This window comes from Brachyhypopomus gauderio, chromosome 16, assembly GCF_052324685.1.
Source record: "Brachyhypopomus gauderio isolate BG-103 chromosome 16, BGAUD_0.2, whole genome shotgun sequence".
In the NCBI taxonomy this organism is placed as follows: domain Eukaryota; kingdom Metazoa; phylum Chordata; class Actinopteri; order Gymnotiformes; family Hypopomidae; genus Brachyhypopomus; species Brachyhypopomus gauderio.
In genome coordinates, this window is record NC_135226.1 from 18,594,626 (window position 1) to 18,613,972 (window position 19,347).

The window sequence follows — 19,347 nt, forward strand, 5'->3', positions numbered from 1 at the left end:
GATAGCTGAGAAATGGAAAGCGTTGTGTCGAACGTGTTAAGTTCACGTTAACTCGTGATTAGTCTGTTCTGGCTGTTCACGAATATTGACTGATCGGTCCAATTATGTAAAACATTTTGAAATGTACACATAATGTACTAATAGTTGACAGTATTAGGAATTAACACGGGCCCCTATAGCCAATCGTAAGGTCTCTCTGCATCATAACAGAATGGGCACGTTATGTAGCGTAAGTAGGGGACATAAACTGTACTAAAGCAGTATTATCGGAACCAGGTGAAACGTTTTATCAGAACTTTAGACAACAGGGAAATCACAGCGTCCAACGCGGCGTGGGCCTACGTCATCTTTATGCGCCGAGTTCCACGCCATCATGTCGCGCCGAGTCAGCTGATGGGGTCGCTGGTAACAGTAACAACTGACTTGTTTCAGGTTTGACATGTAGAGTTTTTGAAACGTGATGTAGCCAAATTATTTAACATCCCGGCATATGTTTCCATCGACAGTCTCCAAGGTGAGGTTTAACTAGTGTTTGGCGGAAATAACTTCATTTCCTACCATTGTCTTAGGTAGTTAGCATGTGGCTAGCATTTGTTAACAGTGTGTTGGTGGGATTAGTGGGCAGCAGGATGATCGATGATATGATGGTTATATATTCACTGATGTATTAGTTATTATTAGGATAACCACTCTGATCAATACACAGGTGTACACAGACCTCTATAGATCGGTAATATGATGGTTATATATTCACTGATGTATTAGTTATTATTAGGATATCCACTCTGATCAATACACAGGTGTCCACAGACCTCTATCGGTCGGTGATATGATGGTTATATATTCACTAATGTATTAGTTATTATTAGGAATACCACTCTGATCAATACACAGGTGATCAATATACAGGTGTCCACAGACCTCTATCGGTCGATGATAATGGTTATATATTCACTGATGTATTAGTTATTATTAGTATAACCAATCTGATCAATACACAGGTGTACACAGACCTCTATTGATGGGTGATATGGTGGTTATATATTCACTGATGTATTAGGATAACCACTCTGATCAATACACAGGTGTCCACAGACCTCTATCGGATTGTGCCATGGCGTCTTCATTCACACTCGGCAAGAAGTTTCGTGAAAAAGTCAACGAGTTATTGGAGAACGAGTCCTGCATCACACAGAGTCTAATCGAGCAATTGCGAGCTCTCAAAGAACAACCACATATTTCATTTAAAACGGCCAGAAAACTGCAGAACTCTCTAAAGGAAAATGGTAAGAATTACAGTTGGAACTTGTTCTCCTAAATATAGGAGTTAGTTTGTATTTAGTGAAGTATTTGGCAAAGGGTACAATGCCCTGATAAACATTTTGGTCAGGAACATCTAATATAAAGTAGGATCATTTGGATAGTTTTAAGTATTTCTCCTTGTGATGGGGTTGATGATGCAGTTCTTCTGTGTGTAAAGGATATCCAGTCTTTCTTCATGAGCTGCTGGAAGACAGCTCACTTAATCTGCCCAGGGTCGAACTGCCTCCAAGAGTAAGTGAAGTTATACTCCTCAATCTGTACACCTTTTATAGCGTTTAAATGTAATCCAGTGTCTTAATGTATTTCCACTGTTAATCTGTACACCTTTTATAGTGTTTAAATGTAATCCAGTGTCTTAATGTATTTCCACTGTTAATCTGTACACCTTTTATAGTGTTTAAATGTAATCCAGTGTCTTAATGTATTTCCACTGTTAATCTGTACACCTTTTATAGTGTTTAAATGTAATCCAGTGTCTTAATGTATTTCCACTGTTAATCTGTACACTATGAACAGAACCCTCAGCTGGTAGCTCGCCTAGAAAAGATTAAGGCAAAACTAGCCAACGAAGAATATAAGAGAATCACACGGAACGTAAACCCACAGGTTGGTGCTTGTCCTGCGTTCACATCTCAGGGACAGTGTTACCATTAGCATGCTGTGTTATTCATCGTCATTCTACACTGAGAGGATCTTCTACATATGACAAACATCTGCATGATGGTTTTTGCATGTTTTTCTACCGACAGGAAGTAAATCATGGAAGCTTAGCAGACTTGGGAAGTCAAGGTCATTGTTATTTTTTAAAATTTATTTTCTCTCTTCTGTTGCCATAAACATTATTGCAGAATTCTCATGATCACGCTCATATTTTTGTCCTGCAGTGCGCTCCGTCAAAGCTGTTGTTGTTACCGTATTCAACTTCCTGGTAACAGTGATTGCAGCCTTTGCTTGCGCCTACATTGGCAGTCAGTACATCTTCACGGAGACGGCAGCGGTAAGAGCAGCTTCTGTGTGTGCGTGTGTGTTCAGCAAGTCCCGTGTGTGCGTGTGTGTTCAGCAGCTCCCGTGTGTGCGTGTGTGTTCAGCAGGTCCCGTGTGTGCGTGTGTGTTCAGCAGCTCCAGTGTGTGCGTGTGTGTTCAGCAGCTCCAGTGTGTGCGTGTGTGTTCAGCAGCTCCAGTGTGTGCGTGTGTGTTCAGCGGGTCCCGTGTGTGCGTGTGTGTTCAGCGGGTACCGTGTGTGCGTGTGTGTTCAGCAGGTCCCGTGTGTGCGTGTGTGTTCAGCAGCTCCAGTGTGTGCGTGTGTGTTCAGCGGGTCCCGTGTGTGCGTGTGTGTTCAGCGGGTCCCGTGTGTGCGTGTGTGTTCAGCGGGTCCCGTGTGTGCGTGTGTGTTCAGCGGGTCCCGTGTGTGCGTGTGTGTTCAGCGGGTCCCGTGTGTGCGTGTGTGTTCAGCAGGTCCCGTGTGTGCGTGTGTGTTCAGCAGGTCCCGTGTGTGCGTGTGTGTTCAGCAGGTCCCGTGTGTGCGTGTGTGTTCAGCAGGTCCCGTGTGTGCGTGTGTGTTCAGCAGGTCCCGTGTGTGCGTGTGTGTTCAGCAGGTCCCGTGTGTGCGTGTGTGTTCAGCAGGTCCCGTGTGTGCGTGTGTGTTCAGCAAGTCCCGTGTGTGTTCAGCAGGTCCCGTGTGTGCGTGTGTGTTCAGCAGGTCCCGTGTGTGCGTGTGTGTTCAGCAGGTCCCGTGTGTGCGTGTGTGTTCAGCAGCTCCAGTGTGTGCGTGTGTGTTCAGCAGGTCCCGTGTGTGCGTGTGTTCAGCAGGTCCCGTGTGTGCGTGTGTTCAGCAGGTCCCGTGTGTGCGTGTGTTCAGCAGGTCCCGTGTGTGCGTGTGTGTTCAGCAGCTCCAGTGTGTGCGTGTGTGTTCAGCGGGTCCCGTGTGTGCGTGTGTGTTCAGCGGGTCCCGTGTGTGCGTGTGTGTTCAGCGGGTCCCGTGTGTGCGTGTGTGTTCAGCGGGTCCCGTGTGTGCGTGTGTGTTCAGCAGCTCCAGTGTCTGTGTTCGGCAGGAATATTCAAACTGCAAAATGGATGTTGAAAAAACTCTAGATGATAACATGCATAATTAATCCCCCCATGTTTCTTTTTCAAACATAATAGTTTCCTACTTTTTAAGTGCTGGAATTTTCTGGGCACTTTATGAAACAGAAAAATATTCTGTGTGAAATCAACCCTGTAATCATGCACTATGGGTTTGTTAACTTTGTTTATTCATGACATGTAATGCTGTAGTAATTATGAGGTTCTCCTTGTTTGCAGAGAGTCATTACCGCAGTGATCGCTGCATCTGTAGTTGGTCTAGCAGAGCTTTACGTTCTGGTCCGAACTGTGGAGGGAGACTTGGGAGAGCCATGACCCCCGGCAACACCTAAATGACTCGTGCACTGATCAGATGTTCCTGTTCCATGGATGTTATCAGGGACCATTCCTTTAGTAATCCAGTAAGATCCAGATGGAGTTCATTATTGGGCTGAATTAAATCATAAAAAGTAGTTATTGGCATAAATGTAATCTTCAAAATTAAGGACACCGCGACCCCTCAAGGATTGTCTGGGATTCTAAACACAAATCCAGTTAGCAGCGATATGTAAATGAAACGAGTTCTAGAATAATCGTTAATTCATTATGAATGTGATTGGGTAGATCAGATTGTACTGATGTGACTGTGAAATGTGCAGTTCGGTTCATATTTAGTTGATGTAAAGCTGGATGGAGTGAATTAGGAAGTACTCACACTATCTTGTTTTTTAAACAGGCATGCAATCTGGCATAGTAATCATTTTGTTCTGGTTACCCACACAAGATCACCCTTCTGCAGCTGGAAGGTTTTTGAAAACCACTTCTATAAATAGTTTTAGGCTAAAACTGTGGACTGGACTGGAACTGGTTATTTCATTGGTTGCATTAGCGAGAGAACCCATGCTGGAAGTCACCAGCTCATCTGTTTGTCTCCTTTATTAAAGTGTTTTAATTGTGTTTGTGTTATTCATAAAATGTATTAGAACAAAGTCAGAGTGGGTTATGACATTGACATATGCAGAGAGAAAAAATGTTCCACTTCTCACCTACCATGCAGTATTAACTGCAATTAAGCCTGTTTATTCACACCAGATTTACAGCTTAACCACACTGTCGGCCGTGTGGTATTTACAGTTAGATGCCAAACAAACTTGGCTGTGTGTAGAGGTGTAAGAGGTGAGCTTTAGCAAGGCTGTGGTGTTGCAGAAATGCAATAGGACAAACCTGTACTTGAAACTGAAAAACAAATGGAAAAAAAAGAATTTAAAAAAAGTAATCAAGTCTAATAATATACGGTACCTTTTCTGTACATGTCTTAAGCAATTTAGGATTTTCATGATCGGAAGGTTTTTTGCACTCTACATATTGGCATTTCACTTTAGATAAAATCCTTTTCCTTCCTTTTTTACACTATAAAAAACATCAGCTTACTGTAATCAAATAGCACAGTTATGCAAAAGGGAAATAAATAGATGCCTTTTTTTGATAAAAGTACAGTCCTAAAAGCTCAGGCTTTCTAACGAGAGCAAATCAGACCTGCGTGTCTCCTCATTTTTTTCTGTGATCATATTCTGAACAGAACTCCTGTTTATTCCAGCAGAGGGCAGTGTTGCACCGTCAGCAGCAGTTGCTGGACCGGTACCGCGGGGAGACAGTTCACTCAAACTTGCGCAGGTGGTTGTAGAGAGACTGTACATAGGTAAAGACACACATTGGGTCAGGCTTCCTGCCCATCACCATCATGTCCTCCACTTCAATCAGCCTGTCGCAGCCGGCCTTCTTCCTGAAAAATGTTATAAAAAAGATGTTCGACATCAATTAGTTATTTTCATATACAACATATGCATACAAATAATTTAACCGATAGGATATACACATTTAAAAGTATGCATATCTGCATGGAGGGTGTCTGGCCACAGTAATGGAAAGAGACCTGCTGTGAGTAAAGCGAGGTGTGGTGTTAGCTGGCTGGGTTCGGCGGTTTGAACTGAGGGTAACGTTACAGACACCCGGTTCCCGACGCATTGGAAAGTCGGTAACAGTATCTGCGAGGACACGCTGGGAGATGATGACATGGTGGTGTTGACCTAGAGGATCAGCTCATTTTAAAAGTACTGCGCCGAGGTCATCGCTCTCATCACTCATCCCGCACTTCATCCAGCCTTTTAACGCCACGTAAAAGATGGACCATCACCTTCCGACAGACACACTTTGTCCCATGACGTTTTGCCTTAAGTGAATTTGAAGACGGCCACTACGGTGTAACACTTTCCAGATGGCGGTGGACACACAGCACAAGGAAATGTACCTACGTCATAACACAGGGGGGGGGGGGGGATAGCGGCGGTGACTTACTCTGCGGTACTGAAGGCGAGCTCGAAGTTGTGCTTGCGTTCTGCAGGAGACAGGGCGTTGTAGTCGAACTCTGTGGAGAAGAAGGAGTGGACCAGGGCGCAGAAGGCCATGCCATCGCTCCAGCTGGACGAGAAGTTCTGGATGTCGATGTTCTGTTGAGTGGAAAGTTGGCACTTGGGATATGTACACCAGTGCTTCCTAATGCTGGTGCGCAGTGCATGTTTGAGTGTTGAGACATCCCCCCCCCCCCCAACACACCTGACTCAATACATCAGCTAATTAACGCACCCCACAGGAGTTGAAATGGGGGGGTTTGGAGCCAAGAAAACACTAACGTTTGCAGTGCAGGGTTTATCCAGCCCTGAGATTAGACGTCTCTGCTATAGATTATAATCAGTGTTTGTGACAGTTTGCAGTGTTTGTATGACCTCTTCTAACTGCAGTACTGATATGTTGGCTAACGTCAACCCAGAGCACATCTGGAAGCTGTCTGGGCCCTGCTGGTGATGTTATCTGTTCAGCATTAATTCTGCCCATGGCTGTTTTCTGAGCTGACAGAATGAAGTGTTGCCAAAAAAATAAAAAGGTGGTTTTGTGATTTTAGTCATCCTCAATCAGTATTATTTTAGTCATCCTTCAATCTCTATTATAAAACTGAAAGCAGACAACGTGTGTTGCAATATTTCACCTCCTGCCATGAGCTGGCCTCTCAAACTCTGTAATTTAATGCCATCTATGTCCTCAGACTCCTCTGGCAAAAAAAGTCCATCTGTCAGTGTGAAAATGTACATCACCACAGTCGTTATTAATTGCGCCTTCTGGTATTCAGTTACATTGTGCTATTTCTGCTACAGATTTGTCTTGACTATGACGGTGGTGTCTGTAGAGTCCTGTGAGCAGCGACTACCGCAGCTGTGGACAGCAGAGGGGCCTGAAACACTTTCCTCCTTCACACAGCTGTGAGCAATGCATAGCAGCAAATCAACATGGTTGTATTTTACAGTGCGCCTGGCTGTAAATGTGTAAGAAGGTCTATACGTTACGAACTTGTCTTAAGGTTCATGCCTGGAGGATCTCAAGTTGATATCAAAAGTTCTATCAAGAAAGAAAAAAAGCTAAACCGAGACATAATGCCTCACCTGATATCCGATAGTTTTGGAGCGACACCATTCCAGAAGGATCTGCTTGATGCTGCTGGCACTTGACACGCCGAAGCTCTGAGAACGTTTCAGCTTGGGCTTGGACTCCACGGGCTTGGGCCGGCTGGGTGGCGCGGGGGGCGACCGAGGCCACGGAGGGACAAAAGACACGGGCACAAATGAAGGAAGCGCGGGTATGTCCGACACACAGGCGGGTGCAGACTAGTTCGTGGGTTCGCAGACCTGGGGTGGGGTGGGGTGGGGTGGGGGGGGGGGGGTGGCTAACCTGGTGTTCTCGGAATCCAGCCGCTCGAAGATGGTCCTGCGCGTCTGGGCACCGAGGCTACGTGGAAGTGTCTGAGACCTCACGAGTTCACGGCGCCGTTCGATGCCCCTGCCGAAGGACAGCTCTCCCGGAACATCCACGTTCCTGACGTGCACGGATGAAGGAGTATCAGGACCGGCTCCCAGTTCTCCCTCAGGTTTACGTACACCCTTACAGTAGTGCGTATGCTGCATTTGATTATGCAGTGGACAGTGATGTACGTTGACTGACCTGTCTGTGTTGTGCTGGTTGAGCCCTGAATACGCCACAGCTTTGGATGGTACAGAAGATGCCGTGTTCTCTGTGGTTGGAGCATCAGATAAAACACATGCAACCTTCTGTTAGGCAGGCAGACTGTCAGTTTTTTCCCCACATCAATGTCTCCAAAATGTCATATGATACCTCTGCTCGAAGACGCCAAGCAGCAGTTTTGATGCCTACATTTTTTTTTCACATGACACTGAACATTCATCACAGTGAAGCAATTTCAGCAAATCGCCTATATATATATACAACATAAATATACAACATATACACCCACAAATCTAATCAATAAGTCGGAAGGCTCATTTGATTTTCACAGCTGATTATAAGTGTAAACATAGTCGTAGAGTGAAGAGAAAGTCACATGTCTGCGTTTACCAGTGAGTCGTGGAGAGGCCATTGTCCTAACCGGACTCGGGGTCCACGATTTCACAGAGGACACTAGAACAGCAGCGGATCAAGTGCATGTAGTTAAACTCACAAATGCACATAATATTATATGGACACACACACACACACACACACACACACACACACACACACACACACACACATATATATACTGTGATCATGCAGACCTGCATGAGTAGTAGATTCAAGTTGCGGCTGATTGGCTGTTAGGCCGTCTTGCTGTCTGTCTGCCGCAGCTGGGGGCGTCGTCTGCATGGGGCTGCTCGGTGACTCCGGACTCTTCAGGGCAAGAGTCTCCGCTACTTTGGTGGTTGCGGTGATAGGCAGGTGTGGCGTGGCCACAGACAGCGGGGAAGAGTTTTGCCGTGTCGTGCCGGTGGGCAGGGAGCTCTCGGTGGAGTTTTCTGCCAAGACAGGCAGGTCATTCGTGAATGTGGGGTGGGGATGGCAGTCAGCACTGCTACATAAAGAGAATCGCAGATGTTTACCAGCTATTGACGTGTGTCCGTTCTCAAGCCGAGAGGGGGCCGGTGTGGGATCCACCTCTATGGGCTCCTCACGCTCAATACTCTGGAAGACGAGAAGACACGACCCATTTAACTTACAAATAAGTAATAATGCTTACTCTCCAAGGCTGAAAGGGACTGCAACACAAGACCAACAAGATGTTTGACATTTAGTTCTCTCCAACCTCGGAGTGATTGGCTGTGCATCGAAATGCTTCCAGTCCTATCTGCAGGGCCAGTCTTATCAGGCTCCATGGAGAGGGTTCATATCTAATCCATGTTGACTCTGCACCAGTGTCCCCCAGGGTTCACTGCTAGGCCCATTTTGCAAAGTTCATGCATGCATTCCCGTCACTGGATTCCAGTAGCTGCCCGCATCATATTTAAAACCCTTATGCTCGCCTACAAAGCTAAAAATGGATCAGCCCCTCCCTACATGCAACGGTCAATGCCTAATCTGTACCTCAAGTACTTTAAACCTCGAGTGTGGTGCATTTTAAATCACCAGGCTTCAAGTCTATTCTCTGTCCTGCTTCCCAGTTGGTGGAATTAACTTAATATTGATACTTTGATATTGCACTTATCATTGTTTGGATGTAGAACATGAATTATTATGAATTTCCTTCCTTCAGCATTGAGTCCTGCATTTAACAGTATTCCAGTTCAGTATAGCCCCGGCCATCTGCTAAATATTGAAAATTAAAATGTAAATGTATTATCCATTCATTTCTCTTGTTTCCTCTGTCCTGTTTTGTTTGCCAGGATATTTGTGTTGTAGGTCATTTGGTTAGGTGAGTCTCTTTCTGAGTATCTCCTGATACTGAGCCAGCAACAAGACCAAACTGCATGCTTTATGAAGCGGGGCCTATGACAAGGGGTAAACAGCAGTGCAGGACGCCTGGTCTGTAAGTCGTGACATCTTCACCTGAACAGAGTTCTGGCACAAAGAAAAACACCATAACAGATCAAGCAACATGTGACTTCTGACGTGATTACCCCAAGAGGCCTAATCAGTGAGATGAAAGTCTCGCATTCTTCTGAGGCTCCAGGTTCTTAAGCAGAACTGGGATCTCATCTGGACCACTCAAAACGAAGGCTGAGTGATGTAATCTAATCAGTCTTAACTCACGTCCAGATTCATGCATTCCCTATCTGGAGCGTCCCTACCAACACAGCTCCCATCACAGACAGCCAGCTTTAATCTGAGGTTACGGTCTTCCGTGTGGGCAGGTGAGAGTGTAAAAGCTTGCGCGGTCCTGTCTCGTTTATTTCTCAGTAGCCACACTTGCGCGTTCTTCGGTATAGCAGCATACGCCACTGCCAACCGAGCAGAAATAGACCACGTTGATACCAGTGGCCTTCAGGCTGGTGACTCTGCCCACCACGGTTAGGTTTGGCACCTTTCCCCTAGTGTCAGGGTTTCACCACGTCCTCAAAAATCAACGGTTCACATTTGTTTTGTTTGTTTGCTTGCCGGACAGATGAAGTAGAAATCCTAGTGAATTTCATTGTTGAAGGAAGGAGTGACAGACACCTGACACAGACACACGGCGCTGCGACCCGCAGCCCGGCCGCGACGGGCCTGACTCACGTATGTCTGCTCTCAAACGGCAGCTTTTCTGGGAATTTACTGCTTTCGTCACTTGATACTCTGCCTCATCCTTACGTGCGTTTCCACACAGGCACAGACCTGCACAAATACACATGGGGGCTTAAAGAAATGTTGCAATCTTGCACTCATAATATATAGATTCCTCGCACAAACATGGGAAAAGTGAATTCCTATGAGTGAGATGCAGAGGGTAATTGAGTCTGTGGAGGAGAAACCAGGTGACATCAGCCTGCAGGAATGTTAAAGGGGTGTGTGTGTGTTTGTGTGTGTGTGTGAGAGAGAGGCCAGGAGCTCCAGCAGCTGCTTGTCCCACTGGGATTTGGGGGATGGGGGTGGGGGATGGGGGTGGGGTGGGGTTGACATGGGAACCACGTGGCTCCGGTTCGCTGGCGGAACACGATGCTCTTTGGGCTGCGGGTCACGTTGACGTGGACACGCTCCAGATGTGGAAACGTTCGGACCAGCGGTCACGTGCGTCCCCGGGTGATCTCACGCCTACAGCAGCCGAGACGCAGGCCCTCGAACACGAGCGCGGACGGGCAGAAGAAGGCCTTCTGTTTCCTCTCTCCCTGATCAGGGACTGATGAGATGTTACCTGGTCTGAGGTTAGAAGCTGAAGACTGCAGAATGGAGGAGTGTGAACATAAAACACTCACACACACACACACACACACCTCATAAGTGGTTTGCTCCCTAGGGGACAGTAAACTCCCCCACTGAGAGTGCGTCATCACATCACAAGAGCCGGAAGCAACAAAATACATAGCAGAAACTGAGGTGAGATGTTAGACACGAAGAAGCTTTCGGTCTGGAGGGTGATCAGGAGCAGAGATCTCCGGGGAAGAGCTCCTCACCTGCTGAAAGTATCGCTCTCTTTTGAGGGTTCCCCACATGTGACAGGTGAAGGTGTGTGCATGTGCGTGTGTGTGTGTGTGTGTGCGTGTGTGTGTGTGTGTGTGTGTGTGTGTTGAGGGAGGGTCAGAGGTGGAGTCTAATGTCTCAGTGGCTTCAGTTCCCAGCCCTCTGGTTTGGTACAAGTTCATAGATGGTTCAGTCTCTCAAATGCATTCTGTGGTTTCTGTGCAATGGCCCAGAGGACCTGATGAAGAGTAGCTGATCTGATGAAGAGCGGCTAACAACACAATGGGCCGCCCACGGAGCATGCCTGCGTTTAAATGTCAGAGGCGTCCCATGCCAGCCTGCCATGCCAGAATGGGAACTTGGCCATCGCTGGCTGCTTGCCCGAAAAATACTGGGGTGCAAACAAAACGAGTTTTTGTGGGTTATGATGGACCGTGGCTGAGTGGGTCTCTTGCCTGGGAGGGAGGGCACACGCGTGGGGAAAACCGTGAGCTCGTGGGGGGGGGGGGGGGGGGGGGGGGGGGTGGTGATCTGAGAACTATCCGACAGGACACGCTCTTGACATTTGAGCTCTCCAGAGCTTTGGGCTTGTGGAACGGAATACACGTTCACAATGGAAACCACAGAGGCAGCACGTGGACAAGGACCGGCGGTCTAAACAAGACGCAGGCCGACCGAACAAGCAGCGGCCCACAGACTGCTGGCTCATACACGCCGCCCCTTCCGTGTAAATAAGCTAAAGTGTTCGTATTTTCCATCACACACAGATCAGAGCTCGCGTGCGGAGACTAAGTTCTCATCTCCAAATCTCTCAGGAGCCGGATGAAGGAGCAGAACATGAGTAAAAATGCTTGTAGCGTTTTTTTTGCGGAACTGCTCAGCGTGGCAGTAATTTGACTTTCGTTGAGCTGTTTGCTACGGCAAACGGAAAGTCCGTGAGATCCGAGCGTTGGGGAAGCGGCACTGGGAGGCAGCTGGAAGATGTGCTCATCGCAGGCGGCGCTGATGGGCTCTGCTCTGTAATTTCCTGCTGGAACTCACGTCCACCTGGTGAAAGAGGCCCAACAGCTGTTCTCCAAAGGGTGCAAAAGCTGCAATTCCTCGGTCCAGAGGAAGCTGCACGGAGACACGTCGCAGCCCGGAGAGACGCGTCCCCCGCTGTCTCAGTTATCGCAGAGCAACGTGGGCGTAGCGCACGGCACTTATCACTGGAATGCACACTGTGCGTGTGCACAGAGACGTGTTCGCTTGCGGGTCACGTCGGCTGTAATGTGATGTGCTGATGGAGCAGGTGAAGACACCTCGGCGGGGTCGAGGAGTTACCACGACTCCCCGTTCACACCTGAAGACATGACAGGGTGGAGCTTGGAGAACGGGATCATTTGGGGGGGGGGGGGGGGGGGGTCAGGCTGGGGTCAGGCCATGTTTCCACGAATGCACAGCAGTTAGCAGCCGAGATCTATACGCCTGGGGCCGGTTTTACATTTCAGACCACCAGCTGCTGGAGACCTCGGCCCTGCCTTGCCCTCTGGCCCTGCCCGCACTCACAAGGCCCGACCCGAGACGTACACAGGGACAATGGCTGGAGGAAGTGTCAAAGGTCAAACCCCACCGAAGGCTACAGCTCTTCCTGTGTCCATTAAAGAGCTAAAGGTTCAGGGTCTAATATCAGCTCAGTTCCCACAACCACAGCCAGACTGTGTGTCTGGTGCAGAGTCTCTGTGAGAGTATATGCACATGTGGCCACGCCCACACACAGGAACAATGGGTCTGCAGGACAGTGGGGTCACACCATAAACAGGGAATTATTAACCTGTAACCACGGAGATGAGAATACAGGACAGCGCCTGGAACTAATTAGGAGACTCAGGGCCTGTGTGGGAGTGGCTGAATGCCTCGGTCCCGCCCCTCACCCACTAAACATTCTGCCTTTCCCACCCTTACACACGTGCTGTCTCACACACACACACACCCTCTCTCACACGTGCTGTCTCACACACACACACACACACACACACACACACACACTGTATTAATAGCCATGTTGCAGTGTTTTAGTTCTACTCCTCCTCTTCTGGACACACAGAACCGAGCGGCAGCAGGAGATTAAATGCCCTGTTCCATTGTGGGAATACTGGCAATGGGCCGGGAGTCCCCACAAACCAGGCTTAAAGTGTCACACACACACACACATACACACACACACACACACACACACACACTGAGTGACACATCCAAGAAGGTGTCTATAAAAATCTGATATACATGGCCAGGTGTGGGGGTTAAATTTATGATTTTAAGACCTTGCAGTCATATCAGCCATTGCTAACGAAGACAGGGAGTCAAGTCTGACTTTTGCAGGCAAACCTTCAAGGCCTTCAGGCAGGCGGTGTGCTGCCCCAGCACCCAACGCAGAGAAATCTAAACAGCAGGACAAATATAGCTGCAAGCGTTCATGATCAAGCAAGAATTCCTCTGGCCTGCAAGGGAGTGTACGGGACCCGGACGTATAGCGGCCCGGGCTTAGCACACGTGCAGACAGAAATCCAGATGTACTGGCCCACGGACGAGAGCGTATGCCAAAACTCCACGTTGGACGCACACACACCAACATCCACCCACCGCACACAAAGATGCCCACACTAGCCAAAACTAACGGCCAAAAAACGCTTTGGAACCGTTCTGGCTATTTAGAAAACATATCGTCTCAGGGCACTGCTTGGTCAACAGCAACACAATACGTCAGCTTCTTCACGCTCGAGTGCTGATTGCAGGGTGAGAGATGATAAGCTCCCCCTGGGGTTGAGTAAATGGAGTTAGGGTTATAGAAGCGGGGGTACTTGAGGGGCAGGTTTCCAGTCTTGAACTGGAGTTGATCTAAAGGGGCCTGGCTGTCCAGTACTTTGGGCTGCACTCCCCCCACGCCACACACACACACACACACACACACACACACACACACACACACACACACGTGAACATGATCGAGTGCTTATATTACCCTACTGAGATTATCATCTCACACATCACAATGTGATCATGTAATGCAAACTCAGACATACACTACCGCTCAAAAGCTTAGGATCAATTGCAAATATATTTTTGAAAGAAAAAAAAAAACACATTTTCATGCAATTCACAAACAATATCGTCCATTTCACAAATCATTTACGTGTATCAGAATAAAAGAATAAAAATGTTTGTATTACAGCCTATTTTTGTTATAGAGGCTTATATTGCATATAGTCCAATTCTCAGTCCTCTAAATCTCCTGATATGGCCGCCAATCCAAGTTAGGGATGTTATTGGGCTAATTGCTTGTTAGGACACGCTTGCTCAATTGTGATTCACAGCTGAAAAACATTATACTAATAACTGAGCATATAAGGGAGCACAACGTTCTAGGCTAGTTTAGTATCTGAAGCATCAGCGGTTGTTGGCTTGCTTACAGGCTCAAAATGGCCAGAAAGAAACAACTTTCTTTAGAGGCCTGTCAGTCCATTGTTGTGTTAAGGAAGGAAGGCTACTCGATGCAAGATATTGCCAAGAAACTGAAAATATCTTACTATGCTGTTAACTACTCCCTTCGAAGAGTGACGCAAACTGGCTCTAACACGGACAGAGAACGGAGTGGGAGGCCCCGATGCTCAGTGTGTTAGAGTGTGCAGTTTGAGATAGGGACGCCTCACAGGTGAGTGACAGCTGCACTAAATGGAACCATCAAACACCAGTGTCAGCATCAACCGCCAAGAGGCCACGTTAGGATGCTGGACTTCATGCACACTGGCCAATGAAAGAAGCCGTACCTCACACTGGACAATGAAAAGAAAAGACTGCGATGGGCCAAAGAGAAAAGACATTGGACCCTGTAAGATTGGCAGAAGGTGTTGTGGACAGATGAGTCCAAGTTTCAGGTGTTTGGATCAAACAGAGGAACATTTGTGAGGCACAGGACCAATGAGAAGATGCATGACTGATGCTTAATGGAATCTGTCACGCATGCTGGAGGCAGGGTGATGGTCTGGGGACGCTTTAGAGGTTTAATAAAATAGCAAATTTATACAGAGTGGAAGGGATCTTAATGAAATGGGGCTACCACAAGGTTTTGCAACGCCATGCCATACCCTGTGGACAGCGCTTGATTGGGGAGTGAGTGTGTGTGTGAGAGACAGTGTGTGTGTGTGTGTGTGTGTGTGTGAGTGTGTGCGTGAGAGACAGTGTGTCTGTGTGTGTGTGTGTCCTCTGATAGAGTTTCCATAGATAACACTTGCACTTCTTATCTACCCCCACACCTCCCTCACATACACACATGCTCTGGAGAAGCTCTGTCTGTCTCTCTCTCTCTCTCTCACACACACACACACACACACACACTTAAATTAAACCCCCTGTCAGAAGACAAGGTGTAAGAAATGTACAGTGGCCTGCCATACCATGGTACAGAATGATCTAAGATAACCAACTAACATAAGTGGTGATCTGTGAGGTTGTGGTGATCTGTGACACAGTGGTGATCTTCGTGGTCCAGCATGGTCCACCAGCAGGAACCCCTGAGCATCCACAAGTCCCCAGTGAAGAGTTGTGAGAAGGACAGCAGACAGGCCCACTGGTGCCTGGGAGTGTAGAAGACCCAGAGACTGGGGGAGTGGTGTGTGTGTGTGTGTGTGTGTGTGTGTGTGTGTGTGTGTGTGTGTCTTTGTGTGCAGAGTGGGGAGGACTGGGACTCTGTCCTGGGAGTTCTTCTAATCTTTACTCACTCAATGTACTTCAAATGAGACAGAATGTCGACACAATGGCCCATTGAGAGCGCAGAAATGCGGCGGTAATGGGCAACAGCAGTGCAGTGCGCTTCAGCGGAGACGCTGTTGATCACCACTGGAGGACAGAGTATTTGTGGAACACAAGCATTCCTCCAGCGTACAGTCCCACCGGACTGTTATTACAGGAGAGGAACCCCATGCCCAGTGCAGCGGGGACGTGTGTGGTGTGGGACGAACTCTGAGACCCTCCAAGAGGCCGTGCAGAGACCACGTAGGACACGTAACGAGACAAACATGGCAACAGAGAGAAAGACGGACAGATACCGTGGCGACAGACAAAGATGGAGGCCAGGATAAAAGTGGGCAGAAGGGGATAGTGGACAGATGGGAGCTACAGATACAGACACACAGACACAGACACGCAGACACAGATAAACAGACACAGACACGCAGACACAGATACACAGATACACAAATACACAGATACACAGACACGCAGACACAGACACAGATACACAGACACGCAGACACAGACACGCAGACACAGACACGCAGATACACAGACACGCAGACACAGATAAACAGACACAGATACACAGACACGCAGACACACAGACACAGATACACAGACACAGATAAACAGACACAGATACACAGACACAGATAAACAGACACGCAGACACAGACACACAGACACAGATACACAGACACAGCGCCAGAGGAGAGTGAGTGGGAGAGATATGGTGGAGTGGGAGAATATCTGCAGGTGTTCATCGCACAACCTCATGGACAGCTGATGTGAGACAGGCCAGCACACATCCTTATGTGGGATGGGCATAATCTCTCTCTCTCTCTATCCCTCTCTCCTTCCCCACCTCCTCTCTCGTCCGTCACCTCCCCTTCTCTTTTGCAGGGTCATACTCGAGTCCTCCTCAGACCCAGTGCTGGGCTCCCATTATGGAGTCTGCAGGTGTGGATGTGACCATGAGACAGATCACAGTGTCCAGTCTGCTCCTCGACGCGGCTCTCCTCCGCACTTTACCACACCGAGAAGTTCCGCCATCAAAATCACACTTTGAAAGTCAGACACGGTTCAGAGAAAAGGGGAGTCATCCACTAACCCTTCCCCTTACAGGAAACAGTATTAAAGAGAGAGAATCGCTACGGGTTTGTGTCTGAGCGAATTACAGAGAGCAGCTGGGAGCTCAACTCGGCAAAGAATCAAATAAAGCGAACAGAGCTTTTCCTGGTCTGAAAATGCGGGAATAAGAGACGTTTCATGTGCAGGCCGACTCTGAACCTTTGAACTAACCAAACATTCTCGCAGCAGAGGCAGAAGACACCGTAATAATTAAATGTTCATTCAAATACCGTTATAATGTAGTTATAAGGAGTTATTGCATTTTTTGGTGATCTGTTTTGATTAAATGCAGCATGTGTTACTTTTACAGATTTGGGCTCGGATGTTTGTGACTCATGTCACAAAATGAAATTACTTTCTAAAAAAAGGAATGGGTTCTAAAAGAGTGAGAGGTGAAAGCTCTTAAATCTGTCAGACACATCTCTGTGGTTGGCCCCTCAAACACATTAAGTCTGTTCCTAAACCCACTCCGTTCTGCCAGTCTTCATCACTGTTTTTTGCCAAAACTCTCCTAAGCTCTCATCCTTCGGTTCATCCTGCGTAAATCAAACATTCCTAAATATCACTGCAGTTGGACACGACGTGCAGGACGTGTGTAAGATCAAGTCTGGCCAGGACCGCACAATTACTCGTCATATGGTTTTCAGCATGCGTGCGTCTAAATATTCAGGTTTCAAATTTTGAGCACTCATAAAGTCTGACATCATCTGGGTCTTTGGCTCAAAACACACATTCTCCCTCCAACTGCCCCCCCCCCCCTTTTTCCCCGCCACCCCACAACCCCCCACCCTTCCCTAAGCTTGTGGGCTCACATTACACACACACATTCCCTCTAAACCCCCCCCCCCCCCCCCCCCCCAGCCCTGCTCCGTACACTCACACTGGCCTTGCTGCTGACGGAGAAGGTGGCCCGGCTGGAGAAGCGTGTGGTGGAGGGGCTGGAGGCGGGGCCGGGGCCAGGGCCCGCCGCCCCACTGGGCGAGGGGGGAGACTGTGCTCCGCCCACACCTCCGTGGACCAGCAGGGCGCTCCTGTCGCACGCCGTCCCCGTGAGCATCTCCACCTGGCGGGTGAGGGCCTCGAGTTGCCCGCGGAGCTGCCGGTTCTCCTGCTGCAGCTGGGCCACGGCCCGGCCCAGCGGGCCGCTCACGTGCAGGGCCTCCTCCAGCCGCCGCTCCACGCCCAGCTTGAAGGCGCTGACGTCCACGTGGATCTCGCGCACGGCGTCCCGCAGCGTGGTCTCGTAGCGGGCCAGGGCGGCACACACGGTCTCGCCCTCTGGAGAGCTCTCGCCCACCGACGCCAAGGGGCCCGCGTCCATCTCGCCCGGTCCGACGATCTGCTGTCCTGTCTCACGCGGTCGCCCAACGTCTCGGGCTGCTAACTTGACTGCACTCACTCCGAGTTCCAGCACTCTCCACTTCTCTCTGGCTCTAGACGGTTTAAAATCCTGAGCAAGTCCACAGCGACCTCCACAGAGCCAGACGGACGTCCTGCTGGGGCAAAACACACTGAAAATGAATCTCCACACAATCTTTCAGTCAGCTGAAGCAACTCTCCTGTTAAAAAACCCCACTCCAGTAAACCCTTCCAGAAATACGAGGACATACTTGCTCAGAGTGCAAGATTTAAAAATCATTTCTGTTTTATTGCACATATGTTCACAAACCTGTGCTGCAGATGTGTCTCCTTAGTTCAGTGTAGGTTCTGCCCAGTTAGCTGTGTGTGTGTGTGTGTGAGATCTCTGGCCGCTGCACTGTTTAAAAGTGCAGCTCCTCACAGTCAGGTTAATCTCCCAGCCCTCAGCTCGGGGGCGGGATCTGAGACGGAGGGAGGGGAAGTGGGAGGAGGGGCGGAGTCACATTCTCCCCTGGCCTACTGCGGGCTGTTGGAAATAGTGCCCTTTTGTTTTGGTTGTCTGTTACTCTCCCCATTACCAGTGTATTTCTGTCATTCTCCACTTTCACAACACAAAAGCTCACTCTGCTACTCTCTCTCTCTCTCTCTCCCTCCCTCTCTTCCTCCCTTCTTTCTCTCTTTCTCTCCCTCTGCTGTGTTCTGGAGTCTGTAGTGGCTCTCTCTCTCCCTGAGTGTAGTCACATGACAGGACAGAATATGCTTTTGTTTGAATTGTCTCCCTTTTACAAGAGAGACACAGGGGTCAAGATTCCACTCCAGAGAGCCCAGACGTGCCTTGACCATTTAAATACAGTAGGCAAAAAAGTCCAAAATGATGTGTGTCCAGTGTGCCCTTTAACCTCCCACACACGTGACCTCACTTCACTATACAGTGCTGTGACATTTCTGCCTCCAAAAACAGCCTGATTACAATAGACTGGAGTGTGCTGTGAAATCTGGCACATGAGATGATTATGGGATGTTTGTGTGTGTGTGTGTTTGTGTGTGTGTGTGTGTGTGTTCGGTGGGGTGAATTGCAGTGCTGATGGTCTAAAGCTGCCTCCCCAGTGAAGGCAGCCTGAAACAACTTCACATTCCAGCCCTGTGTTTACTGTAAACACTAGAGACTGAGGGACAGCAGAGGTGATTTATAGCACCGTGCTGTCAGCGTGGACACAGACTCCCTCCAAA

The 19,347-nt window shown here is 48.6% G+C and overlaps 2 protein-coding genes across 3 annotated transcripts; one reads left to right on the plus strand and one right to left on the minus strand.

Annotated features, from left to right (window-relative positions):
- Positions 1 to 347: 347 nt before the first annotated feature.
- On the plus strand, positions 348 to 4,341 carry vma12 (vacuolar ATPase assembly factor VMA12). The gene is made up of 7 exons (XM_076975759.1): positions 348 to 514; positions 1,086 to 1,286; positions 1,481 to 1,554; positions 1,840 to 1,929; positions 2,073 to 2,112; positions 2,208 to 2,320; positions 3,625 to 4,341. The coding sequence occupies exons 2-7, from the start codon at positions 1,115 to 1,117 to the stop codon at positions 3,718 to 3,720; spliced, it is 585 nt and encodes a 194-aa protein (XP_076831874.1). The 5' UTR covers positions 348 to 514; positions 1,086 to 1,114; the 3' UTR covers positions 3,721 to 4,341.
- Positions 4,342 to 4,431: 90 nt separating this feature from the next.
- On the minus strand, positions 4,432 to 18,583 carry smtnl (smoothelin, like). 2 transcript variants are annotated; one of them, XM_076975755.1, is made up of 10 exons: positions 18,428 to 18,583; positions 17,639 to 18,251; positions 8,367 to 8,448; positions 8,046 to 8,282; positions 7,846 to 7,908; positions 7,435 to 7,504; positions 7,165 to 7,308; positions 6,879 to 7,002; positions 5,740 to 5,891; positions 4,432 to 5,167 (listed from the first exon to the last, which is right to left on the minus strand). In XM_076975755.1, the coding sequence occupies exons 2-10, from the start codon at positions 18,077 to 18,079 to the stop codon at positions 5,041 to 5,043; spliced, it is 1,440 nt and encodes a 479-aa protein (XP_076831870.1). In that variant the 5' UTR covers positions 18,080 to 18,251; positions 18,428 to 18,583; the 3' UTR covers positions 4,432 to 5,040. The 2 variants fall into 2 exon arrangements, with proteins under 2 accessions (XP_076831870.1, XP_076831871.1); XM_076975756.1 differs by having other exon boundaries at positions 17,639 to 18,254; positions 18,428 to 18,559.
- Positions 18,584 to 19,347: the final 764 nt, after the last annotated feature.

Coding starts and splice junctions, on each gene's coding strand:
- vma12 (XM_076975759.1), top strand. CDS start 1,115: ATGGCGTCTTCATTCACACTCGGCAAGAAGTTTCGTGAAAAAGTCAAC. Junction 1,930..2,072: donor CACGGAACGTAAACCCACAG/GTTGGTGCTTGT, acceptor TTCTACCGACAG/GAAGTAAATCATGGAAGCTT. Junction 2,321..3,624: donor TCTTCACGGAGACGGCAGCG/GTAAGAGCAGCT, acceptor CCTTGTTTGCAG/AGAGTCATTACCGCAGTGAT.
- smtnl (XM_076975755.1), bottom strand. CDS start 18,079: ATGGACGCGGGCCCCTTGGCGTCGGTGGGCGAGAGCTCTCCAGAGGGC. Junction 7,309..7,434: donor AACCAGCACAACACAGACAG/GTCAGTCAACGT, acceptor CGTGCACGTCAG/GAACGTGGATGTTCCGGGAG. Junction 7,003..7,164: donor CTGGATTCCGAGAACACCAG/GTTAGCCACCCC, acceptor CGCGCCACCCAG/CCGGCCCAAGCCCGTGGAGT.